This window comes from Eriocheir sinensis, chromosome 19 (assembly GCF_024679095.1).
Source record: "Eriocheir sinensis breed Jianghai 21 chromosome 19, ASM2467909v1, whole genome shotgun sequence".
NCBI lineage: Eukaryota > Metazoa > Arthropoda > Malacostraca > Decapoda > Varunidae > Eriocheir > Eriocheir sinensis.
Window position 1 is genome coordinate 4874688 of NC_066527.1, and position 17527 is coordinate 4892214.

At 43.4% G+C, this 17527-nt stretch overlaps 3 protein-coding genes and 1 long non-coding RNA gene across 4 annotated transcripts in view; 1 reads left to right on the plus strand and 3 right to left on the minus strand.

Moving 5' to 3' along the window:
* On the minus strand, positions 1–4390 carry LOC127000586 (uncharacterized). The gene is made up of 4 exons (XM_050864471.1): positions 4251–4390; positions 2597–2735; positions 1605–1759; positions 1–1083 (listed from the first exon to the last, which is right to left on the minus strand). Exons 2-4 carry the CDS (start codon positions 2718–2720, stop codon positions 901–903), a joined length of 462 nt encoding a protein of 153 aa, XP_050720428.1. The 5' UTR covers positions 2721–2735; positions 4251–4390; the 3' UTR covers positions 1–900.
* Positions 3108–17527, plus strand: part of LOC127000585 (uncharacterized) — a 74832-nt gene continuing 60412 nt past the window's right edge. The window contains exon 1 of the mRNA XM_050864466.1: positions 3108–3144. Within this exon, the coding sequence (XP_050720423.1) occupies positions 3123–3144 (22 nt within the window). The 5' untranslated portion in view covers positions 3108–3122. The remainder of the gene's footprint in view (positions 3145–17527) is intronic.
* On the minus strand, positions 7424–9147 carry LOC127000589 (uncharacterized). The gene is made up of 2 exons (XR_007754322.1): positions 8287–9147; positions 7424–8117 (listed from the first exon to the last, which is right to left on the minus strand). It is a non-coding gene; the product is annotated as an uncharacterized LOC127000589 (long non-coding RNA).
* Positions 12063–15871, minus strand: LOC127000587 (prokineticin Bm8-d-like). The gene is made up of 4 exons (XM_050864473.1): positions 15798–15871; positions 14536–14650; positions 12982–13130; positions 12063–12431 (listed from the first exon to the last, which is right to left on the minus strand). The coding sequence occupies exons 1-4, from the start codon at positions 15807–15809 to the stop codon at positions 12279–12281; spliced, it is 429 nt and encodes a 142-aa protein (XP_050720430.1). The 5' UTR covers positions 15810–15871; the 3' UTR covers positions 12063–12278.

Here is a 17527-nt window from a genome sequence, read left to right on the forward strand (position 1 = left end):
TGGTTGTGTTGTGATTTATTGACAAGACTGAGAGACCGACAGGCAGGTGGGGACAACGGTGATTTGAATGTTGACAAATTGACAGGTGGTATTAGTTAAGAGGTAGATAAGTTTGAGAGAGAGAGAGAGAGAGAGAGAGAGAGAGAGAGAGAGAGAGAGAGAGGTCTTTCCATTTTATCTTCAGTTTCGTGTGGCTGGCGGGATTAGCGGATATGCCACACCATCACCGCCACTCTCTCCCTCATATTGTAAATAGTGAACTACCTCTTAATACGTTTTAAATACTTTGGGCATATTTAGTTATATGATAAGACCATACAATTCCACGAAAAATTAGTTTTCTAAGGACAAAATAATGTTTGGATTTTTTTTTCTTTAGAGAGAGAGAGAGAGAGAGAGAGAGAGAGAGAGAGAGAGAGATGGCATCACAGCTGCCCGAAGCAGCCACACGCCTAAAGTGACTTGATAAAATGGAAAGATTATATTTTGACTGATAATCTCCTTAAGTAAAAAAGAAAGACGACCTTACATGACTGACGAGCAGAGATACATATTACAGAAAACTTGTGTGACAAGGGACACACACACACACACACACACACACACACACAGGCAGCAGAATCCATAACAGCGTCAAAGAAACTAGCAGGAAGCATCAGCATCAACAGTAGCAATAGCAGTAAAGTAATAGTAGTAGTAGTAGTAGCAGTAGGGCTATATAGTAGTGATAGAAAAAGTAGTGAGAGTGGGAGGATGAATAGGAAGAAGAGAAATCTAAATCATGTATGAAGTATGGTAGAAGTAACAGTAGTAGTAGTAGTAGTAGTAGTAGCAGTAGCAGTGGTAGTAGCAGTAGTAGTAGCAGAAGAAGAAGAAGAATCAGTAGCAGCAGTAGACCCTCTAGAAGTTGACCTGCTTGGGGAAGGGCTGGGGTCTGTGCACGGCCTCCGTCTCGGCCGTGTTGGTACGGTCAAAGGCCACGTCAGGGTCCACGCATACGCTAGTCGGGGCCCGCGCGCCGGTGCCCAGGTACAGGTTGGCGCAGGTCAGGTGCACGTCACACGGGCAGTGGTCCAGAAACACCTGTTGGCACGCCCTTGTTGATTACAGGTGTAGGGATGTTGTCAAGGTTGTTGATTACAGGTGTAGGGATGTTGTCAAGGTTGTTGATTACAGGTGTAGGATGTCAAGGTATTATTGTTGGTTGCTGTTGTTGTTGTTGCATTCTTATCACCACCCCCATTGCACCCCTACCATCACCCTCACCACCAACACCATTACAAACCCACCGTCACCACCATTGCACCCCTACCATCACCCTCACCACCAACACCATTACAAACCCACCGTCACCACCATTGCAGCCATATATCACCACCATCATCACCTTCCACCACTGCTATCCCTACCACTATTCCCACCATCACCACCATTTAATTCCCACCACCACCATCATCATCACCTAACAACACCCTCATCATCACTGCATCCCCAACATCACCATTGCATCATCACCCTCACCACTACCATCACCACCATTACCAGTTACATCGCTACCACCAACATCACCACCACCATCCTCCCCCACCCCACCCCAGCCTCACCTCATTCTCCATGTTTACCAGCAGGGCCGAGGCAGAGCATGAGGCCCCCAGTGTCTTGTAGGGGAAGCAGTAGGCCTTTGTGGCGAGCATGGGCCGGGCGCAGCACTCCCCCTCGGTGCAGTCTGACCACTTCTGGCACGACCTCTTGCTGCGGGCTGGGAAGAAACGGGGGGGGGTTCATGTAGGTGTGATGAAGGGAGAGAGAGAGTGAGGTGAATGGGAGATGAGGGTATGGGGTGAAACAAAGAGCGTGAATAGAGGGATGGCTTAATTAAAAAAAGGGATGGTTCATGTAGCTGTGATGAAGGGATTGAGGTGATTGGGAAATGAGGAATAGGTGAAGGATAAACCGTGAATAGAGAGATGCCTTAATTGAATTCTGAGCTCACACACCCACATTTGGTAAGGTTGTCGTAGAGTAGGGTAGTTTCATGAGCCTAGTGATGGTTCGACAAGTCTTCCTTTGCACCATGAATGCGAAAAAGGCTCATGAAAACCCGACTAATATCCTTTGGGGGCTTTGAAATTTGTCGTAAGAGCTGGAAGATTCTGAGGTTTAGTTTTGGCAATATTTTAACACCAGCCAAGAAAGGCCTCATGTAGTGTTAAATCAGAAGTGAAATAATGTGGTCAGCTTCATGAAGGGAAGGAATGCTAATTCTGTGACAGGATGCTGAAGGAATGGGGGAAGGAATGGGAGGGAAAGGAAGGATAAGGAAGAGGTAGAGGACCATGTCGAATTTGTCTGTCTGTCTTTGTTTCTGTGTGTCTGTGTCGGTTTGTTTGCGTGTCTGAGTTTATCTGTTTGTTTGAATTTCTATGTTTGTTTGTCTGTCTTTCAGTGTGTCTGTCTGTCTTTGTCTGTAAGTCTCTGTCTGTCTTTCTCTTTTTCTGTCTATGTCTGTCTTTGTCTGTCTTTCTGTCTGTCTGTCTGTCCTTCTGTCTGCCTGTCTCTCTCTCTCTCTCTCTCTCTCTCTCTCTCTCTCTCTCACCATTAATCCACCAGCTGGGCACCATCCTGTTCCCCACCTTGGACGGTATTGCCTCACCGCCTCGCATCACCATCACCACCATCACCACTAACGCCATCACCACCACATTCTTTACTGCCGCCATTACCGCCGCCGCTGTCTGTCAGGGATGAGAAAGATTTGATTATTTTTTTTCTTGTGTTTTTGGTAATTCGTTCAGTTATTAATATTATTGTTATTATTATTATCATTATTATTATTATTATTATTATTATTATTATTATTATTATTATTATTATTATAATTATAATTATTATAATTATTATAATTATCATTATTGTTGTTATTGTCGTTGCTCCTACTACTACTACTACTGCTACTTCTCATCCCCCTACTCCTACTACTACTACTACTACTAATAATAATAATAATAATAATAATAATTCTTCTTCTGCAGGTGTCGGGTTGTGGCGTTCCCCCCCCCCCCCCCCCCGAACGATGCAGGGGGCCGAGGGTAGGGCTCGACACGTAAGGCTGAAGCTCACCTATGACAGCACTCCCGTTAAAGGGTAAGTCTGCTCTGTGGATTTTTTTGTCTGTCTGTTTGTGTAGGTTAGTGTGATGGGACGAGGGGTGGTGTGTGTGTGTGTGTGTGTGTGTGTGTGCTTAGAAACTTTGAAAATTAATTACATTCAGGAACTGGAAGTCAGTCACAGATCGCACCTTTCCTTTTCAATGTAAAACAAGTGGTAATAGCACAAAAACTGTGCTAGATCGGCGTCGCATGACCCTCCAACACCCCCCCAACAATTTATATTATGCAACTAGGTGTCTAAAATGAAAAATGCTGAAAAGTAAAGATGGCGCCACTATAAACACTTGCCTGCGCCACAACGGGCTGGGGCCGACCATCAGGCCCTACTAAGATGGACAATCTGTTGATCGGCGTCTGGGACGCCGATAAAAAGTTAGTTAACCAAAATGATTGAAGATAAATTATGGAAATGTCAAAAAAGGGAACAAAGAAAATATTGAAGTCGAGGAAATCCAAACAAATCCAAACACATTCCTACAAATTATAAAAAAAACGATAAAAATACGAAAAAAAGAAAAGAAACGGGGAAAGCAACAATACCATACACCAAAACAATCCCCCTTATCTTATGTAAGGGTGATCGTGGGGAAGGCGGTGGCCGAGTGGTCAGTGTGTTGGCGTGGTGACCCTGTGGACCAAGGTTCGGGTCCCACAAAAACACGCTGATTTTTCAAGCCATTGCCGAGTGGCGGAAGATTACGCACATGCTGCCCAGATCTTCCGTCAACCCTAACTGAAGCGACATCGTTCAAGTAGAGCACTGAGGGGCAGCATGGGCCAAGCAAGAGTCATACATCACGGTAGCCATTATAAATAAAATTGGCCTGCGCCACTAACGGGCTGGGGCCGTCCAAGAGGCCCCTCAAGACAGCCTACCGACGCTTATCCCTTACCTTACTTTGTCTTACCTTATGTACTTTCGTCCTTACTTTACCTACCTACCCTTTCCTTACGTTATCCTTATGTCCTTATCTTACCTCATATACTTTGTCCTTACTTAATCTATCTACCCTTACCTTGCTTTATCTTACCCTAACCCTACCTTATTCTTATGTTCTTACCTTACCTTCCTACCCTTACCTTATGTCTGAGTGTCGAGGAGTTTTCGTTCACCAGCCAGACGAGGGGACAACTGAGGGCTCTGTCCCCCCTGTTGCCCCTTATATACCCTCCGGCCTGTGACGTCACGGTGCCCACTCAGCCACTCAACGCCCTTCTCGCTGCCCTAAGTCGTCCCTGATAGGCTGAGAGAGAGAGAGAGAGAGAGAGAGAGAGAGAGAGAGAGAGAGAGTCAATGGCACTCACCTTTTTCCACTTCACTTTAAAAATTACTTCCGGTCGCCGTGAGGAGGCTACGTGGAGAGAGAGAGAGAGAGAGAGAGAGAGAGAGAGAGAGAGAGAGAGAGAGATTTACATAGATTTACATAGAAAATCAGACCACACAGACCCCATGGTCCAGACTTGGTGGTCTGTCCTTAAACCTAAGTGATTTTACATTAATCAGAAGACTCCAAAACGTTGCATTTCTGCTCTAGTTGATATTAAGTTGAAGGAAGTGACGGTCGAGCTTATTTTTGAAGGAGTCAATCGTGTTACACTGGACCACTGAAGGTGGAAGCTTATTCCATTCTCGCACTACAACGTTGGTGAAGAAAAATTTGGTGCAATCTGAATTTACTTGTCTACATCTGAGTTTTACGCCATTGTTCCTCGTGCGCAGACTGTCATCGATCATAAACAATGTTGATCTGTCTACATTCGTGAAACCATTAAGTATTTTAAAACATTCGATCAATTTTCCTCGGAGGCGACGTTTCTCAAGAGAGAACATGTTAAGGATAGAAAGCCTTTCTTCGTAGGATTTGTTGCGCAAGGAAGGGATCATTTTCGTTGCCCGACGCTGAACACCTTCTAATTTAGCAATATCCTTTGCATGGTGGGAGAGAGAGAGAGAGAGAGAGAGAGAGAGAGAGAGAGAGAGAGAGAGAGAGAGACACAGAGAGACAGAGTATAAATAGTATGGAGTGGAATGGAAAAAGAAAGTACGAAAAAGGAAAACAAAAGCCTCTCGACTCGTTTTTTTACTGAATAGAAAAGAAAGGAAACGAAGAAGTATACAAAGGAAATAAATGGGGGAATAGGAAATGGAGAGAACAGGAGAATTTCTGGAAGGAAAAAAGTTAGGATTTAAGGAAGGGAAAAAATTGAGGAATTGAGGGATGGAAAAGAACTATGAAATATAGGGAAGGAAAAGAGAGGGAATTCAGGGATGGAAAAAAACTAGGGAATTTAGGGAAGGTAAAAAAAGAAGGAAATTTTAGGGAAAGAAAGCAACGAGTGAATTTTTAGGGAATGAATGAATATACAGGAATTTATGAAAGGTTAGGATTTAAGGAAGGGAAAAATGAGGAATTGAGAGATGGAAAAGAACGATGAAATATAGGGAAGGAAAAGAGAGGGAATTCAGGGAAGGAAAAAAACTAGGGAATTTAGGAAAGTTAAAAAAAGAAGGAAATTTTAGGGAAAGAAAGCAACGAGTGAATTTTTAGGGAAGGAATAAATATACATGAATTCTTAGCAGGGGAAAAAACGAGGCACTTTGAGGAGGAAAAAACTGGAAAATATGAAAAGAAAGAAACTGGGACAGGATAGATTTGCACACAGGGGGCGGGGTGGGTTGGGGGGGTAAAGGAAGGGACGGCTTGGCAGGGAGAGTGGGGGAGGGGTGGGGGGGGTCAACATCTGTCATCTGTTGGTCTCTGTTCAGTGGACGAAATAATCTTCCTTCTCTTTTTTTTTTTCTTCCTCTTTTATCTTTCTTTCCTCTCTTTTTGCGCAAATGTTCGGTGTTTATGTTCGCTAAATTTACGTGGAAAATGATTGTTGGATTGTGCTAAGTGGATCTCTCTCTCTCTCTCTCTCTCTCTCTCTCTCTCTCTCTCTCTCTCTCTCTCTCTCTCTCTCTCTCTCTCTCTCTCTGATGGGATGGGAGATGCCCTTTAACGTAGACAAGTGCCAGGTCCTTCAAGTTGGAACGAGGAATACGAAGTTCGATTACGAAATGCGCGGCGTTAAACTCAAAAGCGTTCAATGCGTCAAGGACTTGGGGGTCAAAATCGCGTCAAACCTCAAATTCTCACAGCAATGCATCGATGCAGCAAATAAAGCGAACAGAATGTTGGGCTTCATTAAAAGAAACTTTTTATTTAAGAATAAAGATGTAATACTCCCGCTCTACAACAGTTTAGTTAGACCCCACTTGGAATATGCGGTACAGTTTTGGTCTCCCCACCATGCAAAGGATATTGCTAAATTAGAAGGTGTTCAGCGTCGGGCAACGAAAATTATCCCTTCCTTGCGCAACAAATCCTACGAAGAAAGGCTTTCTACCCTTAACATGTTCTCTCTTGAGAAACGTCGCCTCCGAGGAAAACTGATCGAATGTTTTAAAATACTTAATGGTTTCACGAATGTAGACAGATGAACATTGTTAATGATCGATGACTCTTTGCGCACGAGGAACAATGGCGTGAAACTCAGATGTAGACAAGTAAATTCAGACTGCACCAAATTTTTCTTCACCAACGTTGTAGTGCGAGAATGGAATAAGCTCCCACCATCAGTGGTCCAGTGTAACACGAGTGACTCCTTCAAAAATAAGCTCGACCGTCACTTCCTTCAACTTAATATCAACTAGAGTAGAAATGCAACGTTTTGGAGTCTTCTGATTAATGTAAAATCACTTAGGTTTAAGGACAGACCACCAAGTCTGGACCATGGGGTCTGTGTTGTCTGATTTTCTATGTAAATCTATGTAAATCTCTCTCTCTCTCTCTCTCTCTCTCTCTCTCTCTCTCTCTCTCTGACCCATTTTGCTCGCCCACGCACCCCACCTGAGAGAGAGAGAGAGAGAGAGAGAGAGAGAGAGAGAGAGAGAGAGAGAGAGAGAGAGAGAGAGAGAGAGAGAGTTCAAGGTCACGATATAGTCATTACACACTTGCAAGGGATTTATTGTTTTTTTTTTTTTTTAATTGTCAAGTTCAAGCACTTAATTGATGTAAGATAATCGTAAGTTATCCTTTCTCTCTCTCTCTCTCTCTCTCTCTCTCTCTCTCTCTCTCTCTCTCTCTCTCTCTCTCTCTCTCACACACACGTAAACAAGTGAGTGTATATCAAAATAACTCATCAAACAGATAAATAATAATAATAATAATAATAATAATAATAATAATAGTTGTAATAATACACACAAATCAGAACCTTGTATTTTTTTATTATCTCGAGGGGAAGAAAGACATCAGGCTGCGTGTGTGCATTTGTTTGTTCCAGGCGTGTCCAGTGCATCCCCCCACCTTGTCCAACACACACTGGTCCACCCCTCCATACCCCTCCACTCTGTACTATTATAAGAGAAAGTATGTGAAGGTGAAATAATGGGTAGCAGTCCAACACACACAAGTCCACACCTCCACTCCCCTCCACTCCTTCACCTCACCCTTATTAGAGAAAGTATATTAAAGTACAACACACACAGGTCCACCTCTCCACTCCTCCACCTTACTATTATAAGAGAAAGTATTAGAAGATGGCATAATGAGTACCAGTACAATGATAGTTTTCCCTCCCTTAAATAATGGAGTAACTGAAGTAAATATTGGAACAAGCACATATCCACTCCTTATCCGTTCCACCCTACCACCGCACGAGGAAAAAAATAACTAAATAATAGGTGGCCGTACAGAGATAACATTACTCATTTCTTAACAAATAATGGAATAACTTTAAGTAACTCCTCATCCTAAGCTTCACCCCTTCTCACTGTTATAAGAGGAAGTAAATATGACTTAAGGGATAGCAATACATTGATAATAGTTTTTCCTTTCGTAACAAATAATGGAATAACTTAAGTAACTATAGGAACACACATATGCCCCTACCCCTTACCTCCTCCTCCTCCTTATCCAAAGATTCACCCCTTCACCTCACTGTTATAAGAGGAATTAAGTAAATGTGACATAGTGGATAGCAATACATTGATAAGTTTTTCCTTTCGTAACAAATAATGGAATAACTTAAGTAACTATAGGAGCACACATATGCCCCTACCCCTTACCACCTCCTCCTCATCCAAAGATTCACCCCTTCACCTCACTGTTACAAGAGGAATTAAGTAAATATGACATAGTGGATAGCAATACATTGATAATAGTTTTTCCTTTCGTAACAAGTAATGGAATAGATAAAGTGGCTACAGGAATACACTAATGGTTCACCCCTTAAACTATCCTGACCCCTTATAACCCCTCCCCTTCACTCGGGAGCCTACGCCAGACCAGCCTCGACATATTTGGAAGTCCCTCTCAAAAGTGTAATAACTAATTCTCATTTTCCTTCACTCACTAAAGAATAATGGCGTGAATTAAGTAAATACAATCACACAAAGCATATCCTCTCCCCCCTCCGCCCCCTCCATATCCGTATTACCTTAAAAAAATAAAAGGAAAGAAAAATAACATGCTGGGAAGTCCCTCGCGATTACATAAGTTCCCAGTACAATAATCCTCGTTTTCTTTCATGCTTCCACCCAGCGTTGCCAGACTGTCGCACTCACCACATTATATATATTTTTTTTCCAGTTTCTTATTTCTGACCCATAAATCTCTGAAACAAACATCGCTCATTAACACTTTTATCAATATCTTAATAAACTGAGTGTCGTTACTTGTGCGGGTATACGACAGCTTTGGGTTTGAAGCTGATAAATAAAATGTTTTGAGTACGATAATTTGGAAATACTCTATAATCCACCCCTCTGCCCCTTTGGACCTTTCTCTCCGACTATGAAAAGATAAAATAATCTAAAAAGAATCTATAGTTACGTTTCTTTCACATTACAAATCGAAATAGTTTAAAATATAAGAAAGTACTAAAGTAGTCTATTATGGAACTATTTGTCACGATACGATTATAATAAAGAAATGAGAGAGAGAGAGAGAGAGAGAGAGAGAGAGAGAGAGAGAGAGAGAGAGAGAGAGAGAGATATTAGAATCGTAGACAAAAATAAAGAAAAGAGGAGACGGTGAAGGAGGAGGAGATAAGAGATGATGAGAGGTAGCGATGAGATAGGAGGAGGAGAAGGAAGAGGAGGAAGGTCAGCGGAAGGAAGGAAACTCATTGACCTAACGAGACATTGAAACACCTCCACTGAATCCAAAAGAGAGAAAAAAGAAAGAATGAATGAATGAAAAATAGAGAAACAAGAAGAATGCGAGAAAGAACCAGATAAAGAGAAAAAGGGGAGAGAGGAAAGAGAAGAAAACATGATAGAAGAAAAGGGAAAAATTAAAACTGGAAAGACCTAAGAGAAAATAGGAAAATGAAAAAAAATGAAAGCTGGAAAAAAAGAAAGAAAAAAAGAAAATGCGGAATGTAAAAGGAAAAGAATAATTTGGGATGAAAAAGGAAAGTGAAGAAGAAAAAAGAAAAAGAAGCTAGAGAGGACAAGAAGAAAAGTAGAATGAAGAAGAAAAATAGTTATCAGTGAGAGAGAGAGATATGGACGGAGACGCGTGATAGATATGACAAAATAGATAAAAAGGAAACAGAGATAAAGAAAACTATAGACGAATGAATAAATAAGTACTTCAAACCATCTACTGAAAAATAATCAATCTAACGTAATGGGAAAAAAAATATAGGGTTGTGTAAAAGGATGGAGGCCGAAAAAAAGTATAAGAAAGATAAGTATGATAATTATGTAAATAGATCATCAATGTAAACAAGCAGAAAAAGTGCATTCGTAGTATACTTAAATAGACAAATGTTGACAAAAATTTGATATTACTAAAGAAAATAATAATAATAGCAATGGTAATGATGATAATGATGACAATAATAGTAATAATAATAATAATATCTATAAATTAACATAGCTACATTTCCCTCTACAACAAAAGATGAAATAATTATAATTGAGGATAATAATAATAATAATAATAATAAATAATAAGAAAATAAAAAGAAAAGGAGGAGAATGAGTCATGCATTAATTCAACAAAAAAAAAACAATCATAATTATCAACAAGTAAAGAGGAAATGAGTTTAAAGGAAGAAAAGAAGCAAAAAGAAGAACAAAAAAGTCATTCCATTCTTCTTATTAAAGTTGAAAGAATTAAGTCAGAAAACATCATCATCATCATTAGAAGGAACACTCAAACACAACAACAACAACGAAAAGCGAAAAAAATAACAATTGAAAACTAAAAAAACTAAGAATAATCAAATTGGAAAGAGGAGTGAAAGGTAATAAATAGCGAATAATATTAACCTTGACCAAAAAAACAACAACAACAAAAGGAGAAAAGTAAACTGAATAAAGAAAATGAAGTAAAGAGTAGGGAATGTAAAGTAAGGGGAAGGGGGTGAGGAGGAGGGAAGGGAGAGATGGTGAAAGTATGTGAGGGGAAGATAAAAGGAATAAACGAGGAAAGGAAAAGATAGAGAGGAATGAATGTGGAAGGGGAAGGAGCGATGGGAGGGAGAGGGTAATGTTTGAGGAAGGGAAGGAGAGGGGGAGGGATGAGAAAGGGAGACGCGGTAATGGAGGTGTGAGAGGTGGAAAGTGAGAGGGAGAAGGAGGTGGAGAAAGGGGAATGAATGTGGAAGGGGAAGGATTGAGGGGAGAGAGAGAGTGTGATGTGGGAAGAAGGAGAGGAGAGGGGAAGGGATGATAAAAGGGGATGGTAATGGAGATGTGTGAGAGGGAGGAAGAGGTGGAGAAAGGGGAATGATTGTGAAAGGGTAAGGGGAGAAGAGGGGTGAGGGGAGAGAAAGGGTGATGCTGGTAGAGGAACTAAAGACTAAGAGCTATGAGGGGAGGCATTGTATTGGGGAGGGGAAGTGAATGGGAAGGGAAGGGGTGAGAAAAGGGGAGAAGTGAGAAATAAATAGCAACTTGAAGAAGGGGGTGATTGTGCTGGAGTGGGGTGAAGGGAAAGGGGTGAAGGGGTGTTAGGATATAAGGGGAGCCTATCACATTGCCTGGGTTAGTCCTTCTCCCCCACCCACGCTTCGTTGAGTACCCTGGGAGAACCTGGGGGGGAGGGAGAGGGAGGGGAGAGAAAGGAAGCAGTGAGGTAGATAGGTAACGAAATTCTAAAGAGGGGAGAAGAGAAGATAGGAACGATAATGGAGAAGAGAGCTAACGATGATGTAGAAGGAGGAAGAAGGAGGGAAGGGGAGGGGAGAGAAAGGAAGCGGTGTGGTAGATAGGTTACGAAATTCTAAAGAGGGAAGAAGGAAGATAGGACCGATGATGGAGAGGGGAGCTAACGATGATGTAGAAGGAGGAAGAAGAGGGAGGGAAGGGGAAGGGAGACGAAGGAAGCAGAGAGGCAGATAGGTTACGAAATTCTAAAGAGGGGAGAAGTGATGATTGTGGAAGAGATGGACGATGATAGAAAAGAGAGGCATAAGAGGAGAGGAAAAGAGAGGGAATGGGAAGGGGAGAAGAGAGTGAAGGGAAGAGGAGAATAGGATGAATAGGTTATTGAATTCTAAATAGGACAGATAGTTATAGGCAGACAGATATAGAGGAGTTTAGTGGCATACCTTAGCGAGGAGCAGAGACAGGTAGAGGACGAGCAATTACTGGACAGGTATAACAGGACAGATAGTTAGATAGACAGGCAGAAAAAGAAAGCAAACCAATAGATATGACATTACAAGTTAATAGATAGACAGAATAGACAGAAGAATAGCTAATGAACAGGTATGACAGGACAGGTATTAAGGTAGACAGGTAGATATGGAGACATGTGTAGGTAGACAGGTGTAGATAGACAGACAGAATAGACAGAAGAATAGCTAATGAACAGGTGTGACAGGACAGGTATTAGAGTAGACAGGTAGATATGCAGACATGTGTAGGTAGACAGGCGTATAAGAACCATAGACAGACAGAAGAATACCTAATGTACAGGTGTGAAGGTAGACAGGTAGACAGAAGAAAAGCAGCCAGGTGTATAGTAGTCTTAGTGGAGAACATAGACAGGTAGAGGAGCCGCAGATGGACAGGTAGGCAGGCAGGTGTAGGACAGGTGAAGGCGTTTAGTGGTTCTCGCTTGCGGGGGGGAGGGTGAGAGCGAAGATCCTGCGGTAGTCCAGCTCCAGGGTGCGGAGGTCAACACACTGCGCCTTGGCCTTGTTGCTCAGCGAGGCGCAGGTCAGGTCATACTGGCACGGGCAATCGCTGAAGTACACCTGCGGGGGGGGGGGGGGGGGAGAAGGTGATTAGGGGGGGGGGACTGTTGTTGTTGTTTGTTTTTAGTGGTGAAGGAAAGTGTTATTTTTCTTGCATTTTATTATCTTCCTCCTCCTCCTCTTCCTCCTCCTCCTCCTCGTCTTTGTCCTCCTGCTTTTCCTCTTTATCATCACTATTTTTACATTCATCCTCATCACCATTGTTTTTTTTTATTTCTCCTTCTCTTTCTTATCATCATCATTATCATCATCATCATCGCCATCACATTTATACTTATCCATCTCCTCATTATCATCATTACTTTCCTCTTTCTCACACACAAACTCATTATTTTCCTCTTCTTTTCCTCCTCCTCTTCCTTTTATCACCCTTTGTTCCACACCACCACCACCACCACCTCATTATCCTCATCCACATACTTCATTCTCATCGTCATATTCCACCTCATACCCAGACTCATTATTTTCCTCTTCCTCCTCCTCATCACCAATACCCCTCTCCTTCCCCTCTTCCTTCCCCCTCCTCCCCCTCACATCTCCTCCCACTCACCCCGTTGTTGATGGAGAGCATGAGGGGGGAAGCGTCGCACACCTGTCCCCGGCTCCTCATCGGCATGCAGTAGGCCTTGGAGGACAACATGGGCCGCGCGCAACACTCGTCGGTGGCGCAGTCGGACGCAGACCAGCATACGTTTTTGGCTGGAAGACGGGGACGGATGGGTGGAGAGGGAGAAGGGGAGAATGGAAGGGAGATGCGAAGAAGGAGGAAGAGGAAAGGAGTGGGTAGCGAGTGGATAGATTAGTGTTGGGGATGAAGAGGGATGATGGAATGGGTTGGGAGGGGACTGGGTCATTGTTTTGATGTAGAAAGGGAGGGAAAAAGAGTGGGTTTGAGTGTTAGATGTAGTTAGTTGGGTTGATGTTAAGGGAGGGGAAAGGAGTGGGTGGTGAGTGGATAGCTTAGCGTTGGGGATAGAGAGGGATGATGGAATGGGTTGGGAGGGGACTGGGTCATTGTTTTGATGTAGAAAGGGAGGGAAAAAGAGTGGGTTTGAGTGTTAGATGTGGAAAGAAAAGGAGTGAGTTGTGTTAGTTAAGGTAGAAGAGAGATGGGAAGTAAAATTGAATGTTATATGTGAAAACTGAGGAAGGAGTTGGGGGAAGTAGTGGGATGGGAGTGTATTGGATAAATGTATCGAGATGGAGAGGGAAAAAAGGAGTGGGTTTGGGAGTGGGTTGTGTTAGTTAAAGTAGAAGAGAGGGATGGGAAGTAAAATTGAGTGTGTTAGATGTGAAGACTGAAGGAGTTGGGGGAAGTAGCGGGATGGGAGTGTATTGGATAAATGTATCGAGATGGAGAGAGAGAAAAAGAAGTGGGTTTGGGAGTGGGTTGTGTTAGTTAAGATAGAAGAGAGGGATGGGAAGTAAAATTGAGAATGTTATATGTGAAAACTAAAGAAGGAGCTGGGGGAAGTAGTGGGATGGGAGTGTATTGGATAAATGTTTTGAGATGGAGAGGGAAAAAAGGAGTGGGTTTGGGAGTGGATTGGCTTGGTGTTGTAGGTGAAGAGGGATGACCACACCTGTCCCACACCTGCCACCTTCATTACACACCTATTCCATCTTACCTGTTAATCTCCATCTGTCACTTTATCAACATTCCATGACAACCTCTTTTAAACACTCCCTGAAATCACACACAACACACACCTGGCACTCAAACACCTGTCAGCCTTACCTTTCTTACACCTCCTCACACACCTGTCCTTCTAACCTGTTAACCCCTATCTTGTCATCTCGTCAACAACGCTTTTGGAATACTACCTCAAATCACATCTTCTCTCACACCTGCTTCACACACCTGTCACAAATCTGCCACTCACACAACTGCTTCTCACACCTTACGTACCTTTTCTTACACCTCCTCACACACCTGTTCTTCTAACCTGTCAACCACTATCTTGTCATCTCATCAACAACCCTTTTTGAATACTACCTCAAATCACATCTTCTCTCACACCTGCTTCACACACCTATCACAAATCTGCCACTCACACACCTGCTTCACACCTGTCTCACCTCTTCCTCACACCCCTGTTCTTACCTACGGACCACCAGCTGGGCACCATCCTGTTGGCCACCCTCTTGGGCACGGCGTGGGTGGGGGACGCGACCATCGCCAGGGCCAGGATCACCACCACCCGCAGACACATGCCTCCCTGCAGCACCACCATCACCATTATCAGCATCACCATCACCAGCATTATGAATACCATCACCAGCATTATCAGCATTACCATTATTATCATTGTCAGCATCAGTACCAGTATCTCAGTTTTACCATCACCGCTATTCTCAATATTACCAAAGATCTCAATGTCCTCTCCACACGCATGAACAGACTGTACTGTTTCCCTTAGCAAGTCTAAAAAAACCTGTACCTTCGTCTTAGCCCAGGAAACCTCGAGTCCCAAGGGCTTCGCCTCCTCGTGCAGTGCCTCGAGAGCCATCACCAGAAACTCCGGCGACTCCGCCAGGATTACCTCATCATGGGCAAAAACAAGGTCAGTGACTCTGGTCCACAACCACAGCTCTGCCTATAGTACCAAGGCCATGCAAGTGTTGAAAAGTGGTGGGGCAAGGACACAGCCCTGCCTCACCCCCACTGGACACGCCCCCCACACACAGACTTTATAGCACTTTCAGTCCCAGAGAACAGGCCAGCCAATAGACCAACGGTCCTTGCAGGAATCCTTCGGAGTCGCAGAAGATCCCAGAGTGCCTCGCGATGCACTGAGTCAAACGCCTTTAGATCGCCATAGGCTGCAAGCATCCCCTGTCGAAACTCACGTCGGCGCTCCACCAGCACACGAAACGCTAGGATACGGTCAATTGTCGACTTGCCAGGCGTGAACCCGAACAGTTCAGGTCTCTGCAGCTTCTGCAGCTGGCTGCGGATCCGCATCAACAATAGGTGAGCAAGCACCTTGCCTGGCACACTTAGCAGTGTAATACCACGGTAGTTGTTGCAGCCTTGATTTCCCTTTCCCTTTCCAGATAGGGACGACCAGCTCCCTCTTCCACTCAGGAGGAATGGTACCAGATTGCCATACTGCAGTCAAGACCGCATTCAACCCGCGGATCACGGCCTCACCTCCAACACTGAGCAGCTCCACACTGATGTTACAGATGCCAGGTGCCTTTCCACCCCTCAACTTTGCCGCAGCCTCTCTGACTTCGTCATGAGAGGGTGGGCTTTTGTCGGTGGGTGGATCAGTATCCGACATTTGCAACCAGGCAACTGGAAGCCACCTACTTGGAGGGTCCATCACCCCCATTTACCTTTGTTTTCCACCTGTTTCTCACCTTTGTGTACATGGCTCGCCTTGGGTGCTGGTCGGGAAGGTCTCTGATCTCGACGACGCTTCAACGCCCAGTGCCCAGAAACCCTCAACCTTACCCTTCATATACCCGAGGCGGCATGACGTCACAGGGCATAATGACTGCTGATTGGCCCCTATAAATCTGCGCGGCCAATCAGGAGAGCGAAGAGCGGCTGAGACGGGGATGGAGTGCAAATCTGGCTCAGTCAACACGAAGATGAGGCGAGGAAGAAAGAGGAGGAGGAAAAGTGTGAAGGGATAAGGAGACAGAGACAGAGACGTGAAAAATGGGTATATATCAAAGAGCTTACCGGCTTATTGTCTAGCACGTGGCCGGAGGAGGAGGAGGAGATGATGGAGGAGGAGGAAAAGGAGGAACTAGGAAGATAAGAAGTGAAGCAGTCGAAGAGAGATGAAGAGAGGAAGTCAGACAATAGGAAGGAGAGGAGATGAAATAACGAAAGGAGGAAATAGAAGAGGATTAGAGGAAGGAGGAGGAAGAAGAATAGTGGGAGAAAGAGGAAGGAGAGAAAGAGAAGAGGAACAAGAATACGGAGGATATGAAATTGAATAAGAGGAAGAAGAGGAGGAAGAGGAGATGGAACAAGGCATGGAGGGAGTGAAACAGGAGAGGAGAAGAAAGAGGAACATGAGAAGAGAATTGGAGGTGAGGAAACAGAAAGAATAGAAGGAAGAAAAGAAAGGAGGAGGAGGAGGAGGCATCGTGGTGTTTGGAGGAAGGATAAGACGAGGTGACATTACCGCGAGTTTCTTTTTTATTATTTTTTTCTCCTCCCATCTTTCCTTCTTCTTTCCAATCCATCCTTTTTTTTTTCTTAGGTTTCTTGTCCGCCACTTTTAATACGGACCAAAATCTCTTCGTTCTCAGTGACTGACTATTTAACTGGATGACTGATCGATTTGCTGACTGACTGATTAACTGAATGACATGACTGATCGACTGACTAATTAACTGCCTGAGTGACTGACTAATTAACTACCTGATTGATTGACTGACTGACTGACGAACTGACTTACTGACTGGTTGACTGAATGACTGATTGACTGACTGGTTGGCTGACTAACTTGCTGATTGACTGGTTGACTGAATGACTGACTGAATGACCAACTGATTGACAGACTAATTAACTGACTGAGTGATTGACTAATTAACTTGATTGACTAATTAACTTGATTGACTAATTAACTTGATTGACTAATTAACTTGATTGACTGATTAACTGACTGACTGATTAACTGACTGACTGATTAACTGACTGACTGATTAACTGACTGACTGATTAACTGACTGACTGATTAACTGACTGACTGATTAACTGACTGACTGATTAACTGACTGACTGATTAACTGACTGACTGATTAACTGACTGACTGATTAACTGACTGACTGATTAACTGACTGACTGATTAACTGACTGACTGATTAACTGACTGACTGATTAACTGACTGACTGATTAACTGACTGACTGATTGACTGACTGACTGATTGACTGATAGACTGATTATAGACTGATTATAGACTGATTATAGACTGATTATAGACTGATTATAGACTGATTATAGACTGATTATAGACTGATTATAGACTGATTATAGACTGATTATAGACTGATTATAGACTGATTATAGACTGATGATAGACTGATGATAGACTGATGATAGACTGATGATAGACTGATTATAGACTGAT